This window comes from Ambystoma mexicanum, chromosome 9 (genome assembly GCF_040938575.1).
Source record: "Ambystoma mexicanum isolate Mex_15411 chromosome 9, UKY_AmexF1_1, whole genome shotgun sequence".
NCBI lineage: Eukaryota > Metazoa > Chordata > Amphibia > Caudata > Ambystomatidae > Ambystoma > Ambystoma mexicanum.
Window position 1 is genome coordinate 871,735,715 of NC_090931.1, and position 20,281 is coordinate 871,755,995.

The window sequence follows — 20,281 nt, forward strand, 5'->3', positions numbered from 1 at the left end:
TTCCTGTCAGAGGGTGGACAAGGTACATGTATCAAGGTGTACTACCGAAGTATGTTATGAATGTATCAAGGAGTACAAAGAGGGTATGTCAGAGACAAGGAAATGCACCAGTGAGAGTGTTACAAGGTATTAGTCAGCATAGGGTTTTTTCCTGTTGCGTCCCCAGTCCTATCCACCTTAGGTTTTCCCTCACCCTCTATCCGGTATTCCTAAAATCCTGCACCCTGTCCACAACCTCTCCCTAACCCTCTTCCCCCCCCACTGGCTGCCACGTGGTGTCCTGTTCACTTATATCAGGTACCACAGTGGGAGGGTCGACTTCATTCGGCTTCTGTGGTTTGGGAGAGAGTGTCGACCTCTCTTCCCCACTTATGTTGTGTATCTTGACAATAGCATTGGGGACAAGGGACAACCCTGTCTTGTCTCCTTATACAGCCGCTACTTGTCTGAGAACGTTGAGCCCGTCCTGGCTCTCGGTTGGGTGTATATTAGCTTCATCCACCTCGTACAGTGCGGGCCTATTCCCATCTTGACCATGGCGGCATACAACCAGTCCCAATGGACCGATTAGAATGCCTTGGTAGCATCTAATGAAGCTAGCGCGCAGTATTCCGCTCTGTCTGTGGTGCTGTTAATGACATGATGTAACCATCGTAGGTTCCCAGAAATATTCCTGCCCGGAACATTTCCCTCCTGATCTTGATTTACCATCTTTGGTAGACCTCTCCTCAGTCTTTCCACTAGAATAGCTGTAAGGATCTTGCTGTCCTGAGTCAGTAGGGACAGTGGTCCATAGGAGCTACAGTCTCTCTCTATTTTGTTTGGTTCAAGGAGCGGAATTTTCAGGGCCTCCCTCATACTATCTGGTAGGATTCCTGATTCATGTGCTTTGTTATATACTCTGGCTAGGAGTGGTGCAAACCTATCGGCATATGCCTTATAAATTCCCCTGGCAGTCCATCTGTGCCTGGGGACGTACCCGAGGGCAATATTCTTATTGTGGCGAGGACTTCTTCTTGGGTTATGGGCTCTTCCAGCATGTTCCTTTGCTGTTCTTCCAAGTGCGGCAGGGGAATGAGATCCAGGGCATCCAGGGCGCTCTCGCGCTCAATTTGAGGGTCAGTGTACAAGCTCCTATAGTATTCTGAAAATACTTTGTTAATGCCTGCTTGCGTATTTACCTCGTTATCATCTTTTGTTCAGATGGAGTTTATTGGGGATCTCCTCTTCCTGTTTTTGTATAACCAAGCCAGAATTCTCCCTGGTTTGTCCCCTTGTGCATGGCTCCTTTCCAGGTATTTCGAGTCATTGAACTTGCCCAGTGTCCCCCATTGTGTCAGACATTCCTGCCTCAATCTAATTTCCTCGTACGCATCCTCCTCCCCTGCGCCTTCCTGCCTTTCGATTTCTAATAGTTGCTTTTCAGACTCCCTCAGGTCATTGATAATGGTTTTTTGGACCCCACCGCTGTGGCTATCATCTCCCCCTGATACCACCTTGTATGCTTCCCAAATCGTACCCACTTGTTTCACACTTTCCTCATTCACTTCCAGAAAATCTACTGTACTTTCCCTTATGTGTTAGTTCAGTGCCTTATCCAATAATGCGTCGCTCCTAAGTCTCCAGGTAGGCATAGGTGGTCTTGGGGCAGATACTCTCCATGTTGTTGATAGTGGGGCATGGCCTGACAGGACCCTAGCAAGGTATTCGGCCTCAGTGAATTCCCACCCTTGTTTCTCCGATATGAACAGATAACCAAGTCTCGTGTAAACTTTGTGTGGGGCTGAGTATTGTGAATATTCTCTACCAACTCGATGTAATGACCTCCAAATGCCCTTTAACTGACAGGAGGGTTTCCAGGACTTTGGCAGATGGAGCTGCTCTTTTGTACCTTGTGTCTGACCTGTCCAATGTGCGGTTAAGGGTGCAATTGAAATCTCCGCCCCATATCATGACTCCATTTATGTCGGGACCAAGTCTCGCATATAGTGACTTAATGAATACTGTGGCTTTGTGATTGGGTGCGTAGGTGTTAACTATGCATACCTCTCTGTTCTCTAACATACTGTGTATTATGGCCATCCTCCCTTTGTCATCTATCCTAGAGCCTAGAACTATAAATGGAACAGACGGGGCGACCCAGATAAGAACTCCCTGAGCATAGGTTGAATATGTAGAACCTACCATCACCCCGCCACATGTACTAGCCAGCTTCCCTTGTTTTTGTTTGTTTTTAGTGTGTCTCTTGTAAGAGCGCAATCCCCACTTTGTGTCTCCTTGGATATGTGTACACCCTCTGTCGTTTGACATAATTATTTAAGCCCAGATATTCCAGGTCATGACTTTAACGTCTTCCACCATCATAGTTTCCTTCCCTGAGCTCTAGCAAGACCTCGACTGCCTTGGGCTTTTGCTGGGACCGTGTGAAGTCTATGTTCTCTCATACCAGGCTTTCCTACCTCCCTTCCGTGTGACACCCCACCCCCTAACAACATAACACACCCAAACTGTAACTGCGTTCCCTCTACTAGGCGTCTGTCTTTATACCGTCATGCTCCTGCTCCATATTTAGTTCCTACAGCCGCCTCTTTATACCTTAGCCGCACCAACTTCACGCTAACTTGCGTCTGACCTGCCCAGCTGTTTGAAATGTTCCATGCTGATGTAGCTTCCCCCTGTCTATCTCCTTGGCATCCTCTGACTCATACGTCAGTTCATGATCTTTGCTCTCCAGCCTCAGCACACTATCCATCCAGTCCTGCGCTTCAGATGGTGTCTCAAAGAAGAGAGCTTTTCCATTGTGTAAGACCTTCAATTTGACTGGGTAAATTAGCATATATATTAATCCGGCTTTCTTGACTCTGACCTTTGTTGCAATAAACTGTGCCCTCTTCTTTTGCACCTGAAAGGTGTAGTCTGGGAATATTGATATTTTTGCTGATGCTCTTTGTATAATCCCCTCAGTTGTGGAAAAGGCGAGGATCTTTTCCCTGTCCTTATAATTTAGCACTTTGGTGATGATGGGCCTGGGCAGAGCTCCCAGTTGTGGTCTCTTAACCAGGGAATGGAGTGCACGCTCGATATTGAACCCCTGCGTTAGGTCCCCAGACCTTTTTTCCTGCAATAGTACATTTTCAACGTAAGTGGTGGGGTCCGATCCCTCCATTCCCTCGGGCAGGCCCACTATCCTGATGTTGTTCTGTGGTGCTTGTCCCTCCGCGTCTTCCGCTCTGTCTTCTAGCAATTTCACTTTCTGCATCAGGATATCTACTTCTTTGGATGTCTGAACTCTTGCAGTAGTGTTTTCTATTTTTCCTGTGCGCTCTGCCAATGCTCCGACATCTTGCCGCAAGAGGCCCACATCAATTCCCCCTGCATCAATCTTGGATTCCAGGGTTGCCTGCAGTGCCGCTATTGCATTAAGTATCTGCTGATTCTCTCTGTCCTTTGGTTCTCTGGGGTGCGCACCCCCCCCTGTCATCACTGCTGGCTTCGACCGGGCTTGTTTGTCCTGTGGTAAATGTTTCCATCGGGGTCTGTTTATTTTTTACTTTGCTACCTTTTGCCACCATCTTTTCCCTGTACACTGTCTTCGGACCTTCAGGGTTGCCCTCACACTGCAGTTCCTCTTTCCACACCTCCCAGCCTACCACTGTGGATCTTGTGCCTAGCTTACCACGCTGTTAGACCTCTGACTTTGTTTTGCCGTAGGTCCGCCTTTGTTGCCGTCCTTACTCTGGATCAGAAAATGCCGCTCCTCCATCGCTCTCTACACCTTTGCTGGGGTCTTTTGGCGTGTTGCACAGTGCTGTCCGCCTTACAATTGTGCTGAGTGGTCGCTCCCTTCTCCTGCCCAGTAAAGTCAGGCCCTGTGGTCTGAGACCTCCCCTTCCTTCCTCCGTGTGATTAATGCTGGTGAGCCCTTCACAGCCTGCGCAATATTATCGCAGTGTTCCTTTTTACTTTTAAGTGGTTGTGCATAGCCCTCCACCAGAGCCTATGTTGTTTGTCCACTTGGGCCTTTGCACCTCCGGATTACTCTGGTGAGATATGCCGTAATCTCTTAGGGCACCTGCAGTCCGTTGTTGCACATAACTCTTGCAATCTTCTTGGCTGGCTTTATCCCTTTTATCTTGCCTTTGCAGGGGGATAGTTGGTGGTACGACTGCTTGTTCACGTTATCTGCTCCTCCCCTCTGAGGCTCACTATAGGGGTAGATGTGCACACTATGCTCATGCTTTGGCAGTGTTATGAGGCGTGTGTCTCTGGCGCCTTCCTACCTGTTCATAATGTGGGCCTGGGGAGCTGCTCACCCCATCGCAAACAGTTCATGATCGATATCATGCTTGAACTGACCCTCCCCACCCCAAATTTTGATCCATATCATCTGCCCTCCCCAATGATACCTTTAGCTCCTACTTCTCCTTTAAAGTCGCTAAAATTACAGGTCACCTTGTCCACACTCCTTTCCCTCCCACTTCATCCTTCTTTTCACTGTCCCCTTGCCAAGTCTTTCTTTACCATCTCACTTCTCTTTTGCCCTGATAAAATCAGAACCATCCTCCATTCTGCTGAAACATTCTTGCTGATCCCTTTGAACTCCATACAATCACAAAGCTATAGGGACGAAGCAAAGCCAACAATGGCAAAAACTGGAAAAACGGAAATGAGAGACATCCATGAAAAAGAATGAAATAATGTAAGAACAAAGATTGAAAAATATACATGAATTGAAAATGAAAAATAAAGAAAAGAAATCAACATAAGAAAATAATAAATGGAAATGGAGTAGTGGTAGAAATATACATGTAATGAAGGGATAATGTGAGGTAGGAAAAACAATGAGAATCATGAGAGAGATATGTGAAAAATATGAAAAACAAAAGACTATCGACCTATTTGAGAAAAACTTCAGAAAATGGATCATGAAAGGGAAAGAAATACAGGAAATACAAAAGGAGAAGAAAAGCTTGACAATTTGGAATGCAAAAATAAGTGAATTTTGAGAAAGAAAATAAAATTAAGGAAAGGATATTAATACGCAGAGGAAAAACACTGATTACAAAAGGGAAAAAAAGATAGTCATTGCCAAGTGACATAAGGGATTGCTCACAATATAAAAAGAAAAAGACCAATTGTGAACGCAAAGAAAAGGAGACATGCCAAAGAGTGACAATAGTCAGGTAGACAAATAGTTTTGAAGACAGAAAGTTGTAAAATGGAAGAGCAAGCATAACATCCAGAAAGAAGGTTGAAGAGAAGTAAAATGTACATTTGTCACCATTAACATTAGAGCAAATTTGACACACTGTGCTTCATCTGCTGCTTTGTCAACCTATAACGAGTTTCTTTATCCAATAAAATGAAGTCATGTTAGCAGGCCTTGCTGGGGTAGCTGCTTTGCATGTGTGAGTTGCTTATGCTCACCATCTGTCCCCAGTCTTCAACCTCTACCAATCAACATCTTTCAAGCCTGCTAAAATGTGAACTTGTTCATTCACATCTTAAAAACAATGCTCACTCCAGTAGTGGAATTTTTAAGAGCAGACTTGATGCTACTTATTATTTAGGGAAGGGGCAGCTCCCATATCCTCACTATCGCTCACTATGTAACCCCATTCTACCCCTCGAGACAATGGCAATCACACTTATACAAAATGTAAATATGTATATTGTTGGTACTAGGTCCTTAACATACTTATTTTTGTCTGCTCTTTAATCACTGTCTGCGGTCTATATCCCATTATACTACCCCATCATCAACTGGTCTACTCTCAGACATGCACCCCATATTGTAAAGGTATCCTACTCAGGGATTGCCTCTGTCAACTGTTTGCTTTCTCTGTACATCAGAATAGAACAACCTTGATGTTCAGTAAACACAAATAACTATCCCTCCTTCTGAATACTTCTCTCTTCTCAGTCACACCTCCAAAATACTTGAGAATGCTGTCTTCAACTGCACAGTCTGCTACCTTGAGACAAACACTATGTTATTCCCTCCAATCTGGATTCGGAAGCAGACACTACACAGAAACTGCTCTTGTGTATATCTCCACTTTCCTTAAACTGCTCACAACTGCTCCATCCTCATTCTACTGGACCTATCTGCTGGCTGTTACATGTAGATCAACTCTCCCTCTGCCAAACGCCTTCATCTATACACCTCCCAAAGCTAGAACAATTGCCTCTCTTCCATCCATAACTTTATGTCACCACTTTGCTTGATGTTTAGCTACTCAGGACAGTCATTTCTCTCCCAGCATCCAATGTCAACTAATCTCTCCTATTTCTAATGTCCTTTGCTCCTGAATTCCTCACTCCATCACCAAAGGATCACAACCCCCTAGCACTGCCTCCTGCTCCTTCTCTCTACTGCCTGCCCCCTCCAATGGAATTCTCTACCCCATGATATCAAAGCAGTTACATCAGTGAAAGTGTTACAGATTCACCTGCTAGCCAGCGAAGGAGCATTCTTTACCCCCCGCCCCCACCTCTATCACTAGGTGCTGCCAACCACACACTAACTGCTAATATGAAAATATGTATTCTCTAATATGTGAATACATTTCGTATCTGCCAACTCCCCCTGAACTCTCACCTAGTCGAATTTGATATTTAGAACAGCTAATGTGAACATGCATTCTTGAAAGCACTGGCCCAACGCCAAACTGTATACTATGTTTATGTATCTCTCAGCCACCCAATTTCCTCTGTATGGTCCCATGCCTTCCCTATGTACTACCTGGCTTGCCTCCACCCATATACTCAGTGTAATTACGTAGGCACACTGAAAAGGGATTGACTCAGATTTGCCAGCCCACTCACTGAAACGAAAATAAATATAAATACATTACGAAACATAGGGAGATTTGCTTCTATGCTAGAACCTAAGGTGACATTTCCTAGGCACAATAAGAGACCAAGGATAAAAAGAAAGCTGCATGCTGGAACTTGGGGTCAGAGTCTTTACAGGTCATTGAGCATTAAGAAACCGACAACCAAGAGACACTAAGTGCTGGAAATTGAAGTCAAAGTTCCTAAAGTAAACCTAACAAACACTGCATATTCGAACCTGGAAGAAACGTTCCTAGACCTTACTGCAGCACATCCAAAAGAATGCTTTAGTCTTTCAGATGACCAGACGAACCTAGATAAAATTAAAATAGTGAACTCTCTTTGTTGTTTGACACTTTCCTATATGTCAGATTGCCAGAACACGGATTAAAACAATGTGCAACCTCAGACAAGTAGGTTCTGGGGCATATGATTTACTACTACAACAAAGCAACTCCAGGCCTCTCGGTAACATACAACTCAGCATCCCTTTCAGGAACATTAAAAACAATACAATTCAACCAAGCTGATGAAGTAAACCATTGCCCTAATTCTTTTTAGGTGTCATGAATTTATTTGATCAGATCCTTAAAAACAAGGAAGCCATTTTCTTTTGAAATATAAAGATTAAATAAAACAAGTAAACCGTTGCATGTTCGTTTTATCAGATCCTTCGAGCTATTGCCTATTTGCCCTGAAATAAAATAGTTTTATGATTGAAATGGTGGAAACATCCCACCCGGCCTCCACAAGAAACAAAATTAAAACTGTTCAAGCGTTCGCCTTCGTAAGTCACTGACTTCAATAGTCCTTTAAGGTCACTTTTACTTCTAGGACCATTGTTCTCCAGTGAATTTTCATTTGGAAGAGTTCATCACAAAAGTCTATTGCAATGGCTGTAGGTCCACAGTGTTTTTCTTTACCACAAACAAGCCTAATGCAAATGGGGGTAGTCCACAAATATTGTGAGCTGCTAACAATAACCTCTATAGCCCAAAAATGACCGTTTTCCATTTAACCCTTCTTGCTTTCAGCAAGTCAAAGAAAAAATGAAAGCTTAAAACAGAATACAGAGTCAATTTCATCTTTTATGGATGTTGCAGTCATTCAATGGCTGTTGTGTTTGTGTGCCAGGATGCACCACCCATTTTGTGCTAGGTGGATGGTACACATAGGCTGAGGTTTCACTGTCGGGGTACAGTTCAAGCTGTGCGGGGCCCAGTGGGAATCCGCTGTTCTAATACATGTATTGCACAAGCAGCCTTGCCGTTTCAGGACCCCCTCAAACTTGCTGTGGTGGCATCTCCTTCTGATAGACACCAGCGTTTGTTTGGTTGAATCTCTCATTAGGCTTGATATGAGACGTTTTAGACCATTGCACACAGAAGCATCTGCAATGTCTTTCCGTCATTATGGTCAATGTTTTTGAAGTGCAATTATTTCTCTCAAGTTTTGGTTACTGTTGGGACAACAGAGCACTGCGATTTGCTTTCATCTTCTCCAGGCGCTTGGATAAGTGGCTGTTGCTGACTTGAAGCTCTTCAATTTTATCCAAGGAAGTGCGTAGCTAAAAAGATAAAGAACAAGGACAAAAATGAGAGAGTACAAATCTAATATAGGGACCAATCAAAGTCCACAATGACAAAAACTGAAAAAAGGGAAATGAGAGGAATCCATGAAAAAGAATGAAATAATATAAGAATAAAGATTGAAAAATATAAATAAATTGAAAATGAAGAAGAAAAGAAATCAACATAAGAAAATGATAAACGGAAATGGAGTAGAGATAGAAATATACATGTAATGAAGGGATAATGTGAGGTAGGAAAAACAATGACTATCATGCGATTTGAGATTTGTGAAAAATATGGAAAAAAAAGACTATCGACCTACGTGAGAGAATGGATCATGAAAGTGAAACAATTACAGGAAATACAAAAGGAGAAGAAAAGCTTGACAATTTGGTAAGCAAAAATAAGTTAATCTTGAGAAAGAAAACAAAATTAAGGAAAGGATATTAATATGCAGGGGGAAAAAGACTGATTACAAAATTAAAAAAAGATATTGGGCGGTCATTCCGAGTTTGGAGGTAGCCATGGTGCCATGGCTGCCTCCAAACCCGGGTCCGGTCTGACTGAATGGGGACTTACCGGGTCATTCCGACCTTGGAGGACCCGGTAAATCCCGATTCAGTAAACCATTCCCCATTCCCATTTGAGCTCCCATAGGGCTCAATGGGAACGGGAAAGGCGCTAATAAGGTAGAATCCTTATGGGAACAGTGGAGTGATCTCATGGATTGAAAGTTTTCCCATACTCCCCACATTATTCAAACTGTCTGGAAGAACAGCAGCCAAGAAACCAACACGTATTGTTATGAAAGTAAAGCTCAACAAAATAGCTCTGAATAATTTGCTGGACTACAAATAAATATTACATGCTTTATAGACATATGGAACAAGTTACTTACCTGTAACTATTGTTCTCCAGCACGGATCTGGCATGGATTAACATGCTCATGAATATTCCCCGTCGTCTGGCTGGGAATTCTTGGTAAAAGAAAAACAGTTTCACTTTAACAAACACTATTTATCCTCTAAACCAATTACTGTACTCTGGGTCATACTACCCCCATCCAATGACATTCCTCTCCCTAAGCCCCTCTTCTGGCAGCCATCTTCAGATTTGGTAAGCACGTAAAGTGGCATTATGACCAAGAAGAAGAGCCGCAGAGGGGACGGAGGGAGGGTTCACATGTGAATCCATGCCAGACCCATGCTGGAGAACAATAGTTACAGGTAAGTAACGTGTTCTTTCTCCAGCATGGGGTCTGGCATGGATTCACATGCTCGTGAATAACAAATACATAGCAGTACAACATTACACAACCACGGAAGGTGGCAGAGCTCAACAGAATCAATCCACTCTTACCTCTGGAACAGACTCACCACAAGCAAACTGGTTGCGTAGCACTGCCTGGCCGACTCTCAACTCTCTGGAATCCTTGTCGACGCAGTAGAATCTCGTGAAGGTGTGCGTGGACCTCCACGCAGCTGCCCTGCAGATGTCCACTGGGGCACACCAGACAGGAACGCAGTCGTTGCAGCAATCGCTATGGTGGAGTGGGCTTTCGGACGGCCGGGCAGCCGTCTGTTCGCCAACCGATGACAGTGCATGATGCTGCCGGAGAGCCACCTTGAGATGGAAGCCTTGGAGAAGGCCATCCCATGGTTCACAGGACCAAAGTTCACGAACATCTGAGAAGTCTTCCGAAAGCCCTTTGAGCGTGTCACGTAAAACTTTAGGGCATAAGCAACGTCCAGCGAGTGCAAGGCCCTTTCAGCTGGTGCCGAAGGCTTCAGGGAAAAAAACAGGTAACACCAAAGGCTTGTTGAGGTGGAAGTCTGACAGAACCTTCGGCATAAAAGAAGGGTGCGTCCGCAGCACCACCTTCGATTCGTGGAAAGTTACATATGGCTGTTCGCAGGACAGGGCCTGGATCTCACCTACCTTCCTGGCAGAGGTGATGGCCACAAGGAAAGCCATTTTCCATGAGAGGAACTTGAGAGGGGCCTGATGCATAGGCTTCAAAGGGGCCCCCATGGGCCTCGTCAGCACCACGTTGAGCACCCATGTCGGGGCAGGAGCCTTCACCGGCGGGAAAGATTGAAAAAGTACTTTGAGGAACTCTTCGACGAGTCAAAGAGACCAAAGGTACGATCTTCCTGGAGACCTGGTGTAGCGAGAGATAGCCGCCAGATGAACTTTGATAGAAGCGTGTGCCAGACCGGCCTTGGCCAAGGAGAGCAGGCATGGGAGAACCAGTGGGGCTGTGATCCTCAACTGGGTAATCTCCTGCAACCGGCACCATGCCGCAAATCGCTTCCACTTGTGGTTGTAGCACTTCAAAGTTGACGACGCCCTGGCCTTGGCGAGGATCTCTCTGCAGTCCGCAGGCAACTCGTATCCACCAAACTCTACGGCTGCAGAGCCAAGCCTTCAGGTTCAGCGACCCTGGGTCGTGATGCAGGATAGCGCCCTCTTCTCTGGTGAGCAGGTCCAGGGCTACCGGCAGCTTAACCAGGGGTGACGCCGACAGACTCCAAAGGTCCGGATACCAAATCGGTCACAGCCACACTGGGGCGATGAGTATCATCCTGCATCGGCAATGTTTGAGTGTATTGTTGACTTGTAGCAGGAGAGGCAACGGAGGAAACGCACACAGAAACAGGCATCCCTACGGGAAGGAGAACATGTCCCACATGCTTGGTTGGTCGAATCTACTGGCAAACTTCTGGCATTTGCAGTTCGCCGCAGTCGTAAACAGGTCTATCTGGGGCCTGCCCCACTTGACGAAGATGCAGTCCACCTGGTCTTGCCAAAGTTCCCACTCGTGGCAGAAGAGCAAGTGCCTGCTGAGGGAGTCAGCGATGGTGTTCTTGACTCCTGCTAGGTGAAGCGGAACAAGAAACATCTCTTAACCGACGGCCCAGCGCCACAAGTCCTGTCCTTCATTGGAGAGTGCTGGGGATCGAGTGACCCTTGCCTCCAGATGCAGAACATTGTGGTGGTGTTGTCCATGAAGATCCTCACCACCTTGCCCTTCAGAGATGGAAGGAACAACTTGAGGGCCCAGAACACTGCTTGTAGCTCCAGGTTGTTGATATGGAATTTCTTCTCCTCCGTAGCCACAGGCCTCTTGCTTGTGGACATCCGGTGTGGGCTCCCCAGCCCTCCATAGAAGCATCTGTGGTGACTGTCTCCTCGTATGGAGGGGTTTGAAAACCCTGTGCCTCGGGCGATGTTGGAGCGGACGCCCCCCCAGCTTATCGCCCGATGGAACTCCTCGTTGAGCGGGATCTTGTTCATGAAGCTTCCGAACAACTGTATCCAGCGAGTGTCCAGGAACTCCTGAAGAGGTCTCATCTGCAACCTGCAGAGCTGGATGAGGTAGATACAGGACGACATCATGGCGAGCAAAGACTTGATGGTTCGCACCGTGGTGGTCTTCATCAATAACAGTTGCTGCACCTTCCCCTGAATAGCCGCTATCCTCTCCTCTGAGGGCGACACCAGGCAGGACACCGTATTGAATTTGGCTCCTAGGAACAGCACGTTCTGCAATGGTGTTAAGCAGGACTTTAGCTACTTGATGGAGAATCGAGGACGGGTTAGATAACTGTTTCCTCACGGCCGCAGAAACCACAGAATCCGGCGATGGTTGCGACTTCAGGCACTTGGGTGCAGACTCCGGCACGCAGTACTTCTTCTCCAGCCTATCTCGTTTGGCTGGAGCTGTGCAAGGGTTCTTCAAGGGGCCCAGGCCCTCCTCCCACACGTTGTTCAGAAGGGCCACTGCCATGATTGTCTTCCTCTTGGCCTCACGCCTCTGGTACAAGAAACCCTCCTCCATGGGCACAAGCTGAAACCGCTCGGAGGCTCTGGCGATCATGGAATCAAACAACCCCACCTCATCCAGTGGGGACGTCGTAGGCCCTAGGAAACCCGCCACCCGCTGCAACAATATCGTTGTCGCCTGTGGCAGTATCCGTCCCTGTCCCCGTGTCCACTGGAGGAGAGCAGGCCCGACGCAGATGTGGAGGCTGAAATGGGGGCGTCGGATGATGCCTCCTCCTCTTCGCTGGTGGCTGATCGAGGATCTGGGGCATCTTTGGGGCTGGGACTTTTGGCATACTCTTCTAAATCTCCGACATCAAGGTGTGGAGGGTTGACAGAATGGCCAGAGACAATCCCTCGGCTGAGCTGGCGTGATCAGAACACCAGGCCCCGTGCCACCGTCGCCATAGTCATCCTCTTCCACGTCCTCGTGGACCATGTGTAAGGACTCCAGGTCCTCACTTTCATGGCCTGGGACAAGACCTGGTACTGATCCGGGGCCTCCTTGCCCCCCCCCTTTTCCACATTGATGGGTTGGAACCGGACTCAGAGACAGCATCATCTTCTCCGGCGTACCAGCAGACTTCGCCAAAGTCACTGCAGCGGTTTCGCGCATCAGGGGCAGGGACACCTTCTGCGCCGCAGGCACTACCTTCACAGGGTCAGCCCCCTTCGCCTTTGTAAGAGCAGCCGCCACCAGCTCTATTGTCGACGAAGACTTGTCCTGCGCCGATTGGGCCTTCTTGGGCAGTTCGGCCTTCTTCTCCTCCGTCCGCAACTTCTCAGGCTTCTCCTGCAGCTTAGCTGGGTTGGATGATTTCCTTTTTGAGGAGGAGCTCGATTGTCGGCTGGCAATGGAGGCAGATGGTGATGTTGAGCGCGCCCTGGCCCCCCTTCTGCACTGACTGCGGTGGTCCCAGACTTGTAGTTCTTGGCCTCGTGTTGGGCCTCCACGGATGAGGCGCCGTCAAAGGACTTAGAATACTGCTCCTCGGATCGGCCGGTCCTGAGTGAGGCATGACCCTGCTTGGAGCATGGGGCAGAGGCCTTGGGATTCAGCCACGCTGCCAGTCTATTGTGCCTGCCCTTCGTTGTCTTTTTGGAGAAACCCAAGGCCAATCTCACATTCTCCTTTGTGGTCTGGATGCAGACAGTAGAGGCATTCCAGGTGTTTGTCTTCCACAAGAGGCTCGCTCATCGATAAATCCTTGTTCAGACCATCTCAAGCATCCAAGGTCAGAGCTGCTCGCCGCTGGGGACAGGCAAAGCTGCTGGCTGGGGAAAGGGCAGAGCTGTTCGCTGCTTGGGTGGCACAGGTGTGAACAGAGGCTGTATTGGGGCAGGCCCACAGCCTGAGGAAGGTTAGGCGTAGCTGTAGTCACTGTTGCAGGAGTTGGCAGATGTAGGCTGCAGAGGCATCTTCTCACTAATAATGCCTTTAAAATATTCTGTAATTGCTCGCAATTTCATGAGGTTTCAAAACATGCTGAAGAATCCGTTCTCCGATTTCGTGTCTGTCGTTGGGGTCCACGTGGCAATTGGAGAAGCCAGAGGTGGAGTCCAAGTCGATGTATATGGGACACATTGAGGTTGTCTGTGCCGGGCTGTCCATGCTGTAGAGGTCCACAGAGGTGGTGAAGATGTTGAAGACGAATAAGAAGTGCGCCAGCTTGTTAGGGAGAATTCTCTCTTTAGGCTGAATTTCCTAACCTAGTGAGTCCCCCAGCAGCTTTGCTGGATTTCTGGAGTTTGTTTTTTTCTCCTGCCAAGAGTGAGACTCTTTTTTCCCCCCACTCTTGGACATGATTTATGGTGTTCCTTTGACTGTTGATGTGTTTTATGGGCTAAGGGGTCCTTTACTCCATAGGGTCTCATGTGTTTTTACGATGTGTGTTACACAGCACCCTCCGTGCAGTAACACAGGGGTGTCATAGTGACACCCCACCATAGACTCCATACCGTGGCACTGACTACTGTCTCCCAGGGCATGTAAAGTCACCATTGGCTTTACTAGTCCCAAATTATTAACAGACCAGTACAAACCATCATATTGTGGACGTACTGGTCGGGGCAATTCGATTGCCCCGGGGTCCGTTAGTCGAGGGGGCACGTCTCCGTCCCCCCTAATCGAGTTTTGGCTGGTGGCAGTGGAAACTACTTTTTATAGTCGACCGCGAATATTTCCCTATGGGATTTTCCCATTGTTCGAGGCTACCAACTTTAATTATTTAATTCTCATAGCCTCGAACATACCGCTGGTTTATTTAATATTAATTCGCCGGTTGGTATTTTTTGCCAGGACTCGATTCTAAAATGGCGTTTGTGTTCTCTTCTGTGACTCCAACCCAAGTCGAGCCCTTTGTTCCACTTTTTGGCGGGCTTCTCCACAGAAGCCTCCAAAAGTGGTGCCACTCTGTCTCGGTACCACAGGGGTTGTGGGAGGGGGTTTAGGCACCCTGGACTGAGTTACCTTGGTAACTAAAGTCACACTCTTGTGTGATTGGCCCAAGTGGTGAGCCGGCCGGCTCACCACTTAGCATGTTTGATTGACAGCGAGGCTGAGTGAATGGGGGTATGCTGCATAAAAGCAGGGCTTTGGGGACTGGAACTTCACAAGTCACCACAGGACCTGAGAATCCGACGACGGAGAAGCTGAGCCGACCTACCACGACGACACCACCGGTGGAGCCCTGCAGAACCGACACACCACTTCCCGACGACAGAGAAGATCTCCCGGCTTCTTCCCCTGACTGGTGTGCACAACCAGTTTACCTTCTTTCTTTGCACCCCAGACCAGTTTGTGGTCGAACTGCCCATGCCAAGCACCCCGGCGGCCGGATAGCCACTTACCACGAATCCACAGACCGCTCCTTGTACCTGAGAAACTCTGCGACTGGTTTCTTCCCTGGCAGTGCAACGGACTCCTGTCTTCCTCCCCGATGAGATCCTCTCTTCCCCCGGACAAAGCACTGACTTGCATCCGCTGCCATGAACAACTGCCCCCGCTGGAGTATTCTCACCACTTTAAGGTACCGTGTCCGCCAGGCCTCCCTTTCTGAAGATTGCTACAAGGTAATAATAACCCCTTAACCTTCTGGACTGGGCTGGCTGCCTTGGCCCTCTAACTGGTCCCTTTCTTTGGTCCAACTCCTTTTTGAACCGTTACAAGACTTTTGTGCACTGCAACCGTGTGACCTTGGACACATTTCGTTTTGATCCTCTTAAAGCGGATCCGGCCTACTGACTCTGAATTCACGGTGTTACTTTGCCTTCCTCTCTTGTTGTGTTCGTGAAAAAGTGTTGGGATCTGTTTCAATTTATTCTCTGCTTTTCTCTCCCTTTTTAAAACGAATTATTAGAGTGCCATCTACGTTAAGCGCTCACCTCTGTCTGAAAATAAGTGGGGCTTTACTTAAGACTTGTCTAATATTCTTTTAAGGGAGTGTATATCTTTTAGTGACCGTGTTTTTGAATTGCTTACTATTAGTGCCTGTGTGTTTTTCTAGATGTGGTTTTAAATAAATAATTATATCTCTTTTACACCAAGCCCTGGTCAGTGTTTACTTGTTCCATTGTGTTCTCTTGACCTATTGTGAATACTCTGTATACTGCCTAACTCTTCTTGAGGGAAGTCTGATTGCTCAGCCACAGCTACCAAGTGAATCTGTGTGGTACAGACTGCTACCAAGTGGGTTTACTGCCAAACACCTGTAGTCCTAAATCTTTTGCAGTGGTCCCAGATGGAACTGCACAGGTTTCTGCCTAAGACAGCTGTTGGTCTGCCAACCTGACCGAGGCACAAAGGACCCTTGGGGTACTGTCAGTGGCAGAGGGAATGGAGATTTGCAGTGTCAGGACATCAACCTCGTAGCCAGCTCCCTCTGTGAAGAACTGAAGGGTGAAGAACTGACCTGTGATCCAGGGTCGACGACATGGGGGTCCGGATCAGCTACCTGCATCAATTTGGGAATAGTACGTACTTGCTCCCTTGCCTTACTGGCGCGCTCCTTGGTTCCGTTTTGTTTTGGTTGAGCACTTTATACGTGCGTACTGAGGCCTGTAGATTTAGGGACACGAGGGCCTTTGCCTTCCAATGTGGAGCCCCTGGATTTACGTCTTGGGAGAACCTCAGGAGATATCCCGGTAGTAGTGGGCAGCAGTAGCCTAGAGCGTAGGCTCTGCCCTCATCGAGGAGATGGCCGGTAATGCCTGCCTCCTCTGAACTTAATCCGGTACTGAAGCCCTAGAGCCGGTGTCAGCCGTTAAGGTCTCAGGGCCACCCCTGGTGCATCTTGGAGGATCCTACGAGAGAAGTGCTGAAGAGGGGTGCCCCAAGGGTGGGGACTTGCAAATGGCAGGCGGGCCTAGGTGGCAAGTGCAAGGGGAGGAGGGAGGAAGGGGGGGTGAGTGCAGTGGGCAGGGAGGACCAGATGGGCTAGTCCGGGTAAGAGAGCCCAAAGGCAAGTGCTGGGGGCACTGGTAGGGGGTGGGCTGGCCACTGTATGACTCTGAAGGGACCAGGCCCCAGTCGCAGCGGCAGAAGCAGAGGAAGAGTTAGCATGGGAGGGGACAAGGGAAGGAAGAGGAGAAAAGTCTTGAGAGGTTTCCAGAATCTAAGAAGATACGGCTCAAGTCTGGAGGGGTACAGAGAGGCTGTTCCAGAGGGAGGAACCAGCCTAAGAAAGGGATCTACCTCCCACTCTCTGCTTGGAGAAGCGTTTGACCTTCAGAGAGTATGAGCCAGAGGACCGAAGGGCTCTGACCTGTGGGTATTTAGGGAGGGAAAGCTGGGTGTAGAGAGGTTCCAGACAGCCTTCTGGATGATGCAGAGGGTCTAAAAATTTGATCCTTGAGGTCACCGGGAGCCAGTGGAGAGATTTTAGGGCTAGAGAGATGCAGATGGTGGGCTTGAGGCCAAGGATAGGTCTGGTAGTCCTATTCTGGATTAGTTGAAGGGGGCGAAGGGAGGAAAGAGGAAGATTGAGGAAGAGGCTGTTGCAGAAGTCCAGCCTAGAGAGAACTAGGGCTCTGGAGACGTTGGGCTTCTGGGGGAAGGTGAGGAAAGGTAGAATGTCCCTGAAAGTTGGACCTCTTGGCAAAGTCTGTGATGTGTGGGGAGAAAGAGCGGGGAGTCAAAGATGATCCCACAGTTGTTTGCCTCACTGGTGGGTGAGGGGAGGGGACCCAAGGAGTCAGGCCAGAGAGTGGGGAGGAAAAAGGAGCAAGCATCCCCATGAGAAGGATCTCTGTCTTACTGGCATTAAGGCAGAGATCATTGGCAGATCACCATGCCTGAATAGCAGACAGGCATTGAACTGCAGATTGCCAAGTCAGTTGGGTGTTCACGTTTTAAACAATGTTTAAAGGAGTTATATATGACACACCTTGTAAATTTGACAAGACAAATGCCCAGGCCTTGGGTGATAGACCCACCCAGCTAAGGGCAGGGGGAAGTATAGAGAAGCCCAGAGCTAGTCCTAATTTAGGCGGCGCTAGAAAGGCCCAAACACCTGCCCCCCTGTGCCAGTATGACTGTTTGCAGACCTTTATCTCCTGCCTTTACTGCTAAAGGCTGATACTAGCCAGTCCTTTCCTATCTGTTGCAGAACTCCCACATCCACAGTAACCTTGCCAACTAATGTAACCTCACCAGGCCGCAGTGAGGATTGACTGCAGAGACAGTGTGAGTCACCACGGAAAAGAGGAACATAAATACTGCAGCAAGCATACATCAGAGACACCAGTTCTCTGAGAGCAGAAGGCACAGATTCTGCAATCCTATGCAGCCATACAAAGGACCTTGCGGAGCTGCGAGAAAGAACCAGCAAGCCTGTGCAAAACCCATACCACCAACTAGACCTCTAGGGAAAGAGAAGTAATGAAGATCCCTTGTCCCCTAGTTTCTGGGTGATCCAACGAACCAGTGTACTGGAACACTAACATTGAAATGGCTGTCCCAGGCTGCCATTTCCACCAGTGCAGAGAGGTGGACTGAAGCACGGGAAAGGAGGGAGCGAAGGCTTGTGGGGGAGATTCGTGGAGCAGGTGAGGTATTGGCTTAGGAGTGGAGGAGGTTTTGCAGAGTGAGTGTGTGTGTGTGGTGAGTAGAGAGGTGAGATTAAGGAGGGAATGTAAAGTGAATGGCACAGAGCGAAAGGAGGGAGTTTGTGTAGTTAATGGGAGGAGAGTAGTAGTGAGAGGAGAGTGGTGGTGGGATAAGAGTAGAAGGGGCGGAGGAGAGTCGTACAAGGGGGAGGGGAGAAGGAGTGCAGAGGAGAGATGTAGTAGTGGAGTGGGAAGAGAAGTAACATATAAAGGGTGGAGGCAAGAACAAGGAGAAGTGAAACATCAGAAGGATAGAAGATTGGTGTGAGGAATTATTAGGGAGAATTCTCATAAATATGCTAATTCCCTTCACCTTAGAGACCCCCAGCAACTTTGCTGGATTTTGAGGACTTGATTTTTTTTACCTGGAAAGAGTGTGAGCCTTTTCCCCCACTCTTTCATGTATTTTGATGTGTGTTTTACTCTTGTCTTCTTTGATTATGGAGTTTTAGATAACTCCATTGGCATCATCTTTTCATGTGTGTTACACAGCACCCTCAGTGCAGTGACACAGGGATGTCTTTTAGACTTCCAAAAGGTTTAAATACCTTCTCTGGGATAAACTACTGTTTCCCAGACAATGTAAGGTTAAATTGACTTTACTAGTCTTTTTAAATCCTAGACCCAGCACACACTACCTTCCTATAGAGTGTCTAGAAACTCATGTAGCAGTCAAATGCTACCCTTTCCTGTCGAAATGGCTGGTTGCAGTGGTTTTACAACGAACTACCATGATTTTCCCGACCGCGAACACCAGTCGCTAAAAATCGCGGGAGCCATGTTTTTCAAGAGGGCGCCTTAAGCCCCTTTGTTTAAACAAGTCCCAGTCTTCTTTTTTCTCGGTTTCCTTTTGGAAAGGTCCTTCTAGAGCTTGTCTCTGTGCACAAAACCATGTTTGGTCCCTTTGTTCTTACGCCTTTGACGGGCTTCAGGACTGAAGACCGCCTCTGGCGCCTGAGTGTCTGGGGTGGGCAGGAAGTGAGGGAGGTGCCAGAAACTCCCTGTGCTTAGTCTCCTAGGAGACCCAAATGCACTCTGGTGTGATTGGCTGGCTGTCTGGCAAGGACAGCCACCCTGCTGGGTGAGTGACAGATAGGCTGGAATGAAAGGGAGAAAACTGTTTTAAAGGCGAGTCTCTTGGCTTCGAAGGCAGAGTCGACCACTGGAATGAAAGAACCGAAGACGAGCTGGAAGAGGACGGCTGCTGCAACTCCTGGTCTGTTGGTTGCCCGGTGAAGCCCTGCTGCAGGTCCAAATTGCCAAGTTCATCTCGATAGAGATGTCCCTTCAAGGATCCTTTGAGTTGGTGGGACCAATCAACTCGTAAGCCACCTGGATACCATTCTCGGAGCGGTTTAGGTTTAACCAGGGGGAAGGACACCAGCTTGTGTGCTTCACTACAGCTACTCCAACCGAAGATCTTCCATTTGCCAGCTTGTTTTACCAGTCCCGTGCAGTGCAGGAGTCCACCGACGTCCTCCCTCTTGTCACCAGGACTGAGGCTTAGGAACAGTGAGATATGCAGGAACTGCCAGGAACCAAAGTCTTCAGCTGCATCTTTTCTTCATATTAAGGTACTGTGCCAACCCGATTGAGAGAACTTACCTCTCGCGGTGAAAGTTTGTGAAACTTTCCCAACTTGCAGGCCTAATTTGCTTGTGACCCAACATATGATTCTTTTTCGTACAAACTACTTCTGAGAATTTTGGCAAATACTTTACCGTTTACTACTAGAACTGTTCTTTCCTATCCAAGACACTAGAACATTGACTTTGGCCTAGGCCTATTGAACTGAATCTAGACCTATAGTGAACTAAAACTATTTGCACTGCCTAAGAAAGTATTTGTGATCTATTTTATTAACCCATGCCTTTGTACTCCTATTTAAAGTGACTGAAATGCCATTTTGCTCCTATTTCAGGGGAGCCTAATTTACTCCGAAA

The 20,281-nt window shown here is 47.8% G+C and overlaps 1 protein-coding gene across 6 annotated transcripts in view; it reads right to left on the bottom strand.

Annotated features, from left to right (window-relative positions):
- Positions 1-7,388: 7,388 nt before the first annotated feature.
- LRRFIP1 (LRR binding FLII interacting protein 1) overlaps positions 7,389-20,281 on the bottom strand; it is an 813,895-nt gene continuing 801,002 nt past the window's right edge. For all 6 annotated transcript variants that reach the window (XM_069615974.1, XM_069615976.1, XM_069615973.1 and 3 more), the window contains one exon: positions 7,389-8,404. In XM_069615974.1, the coding sequence (XP_069472075.1) occupies positions 8,294-8,404 (111 nt within the window). In that variant the 3' untranslated portion in view covers positions 7,389-8,293. The remainder of the gene's footprint in view (positions 8,405-20,281) is intronic.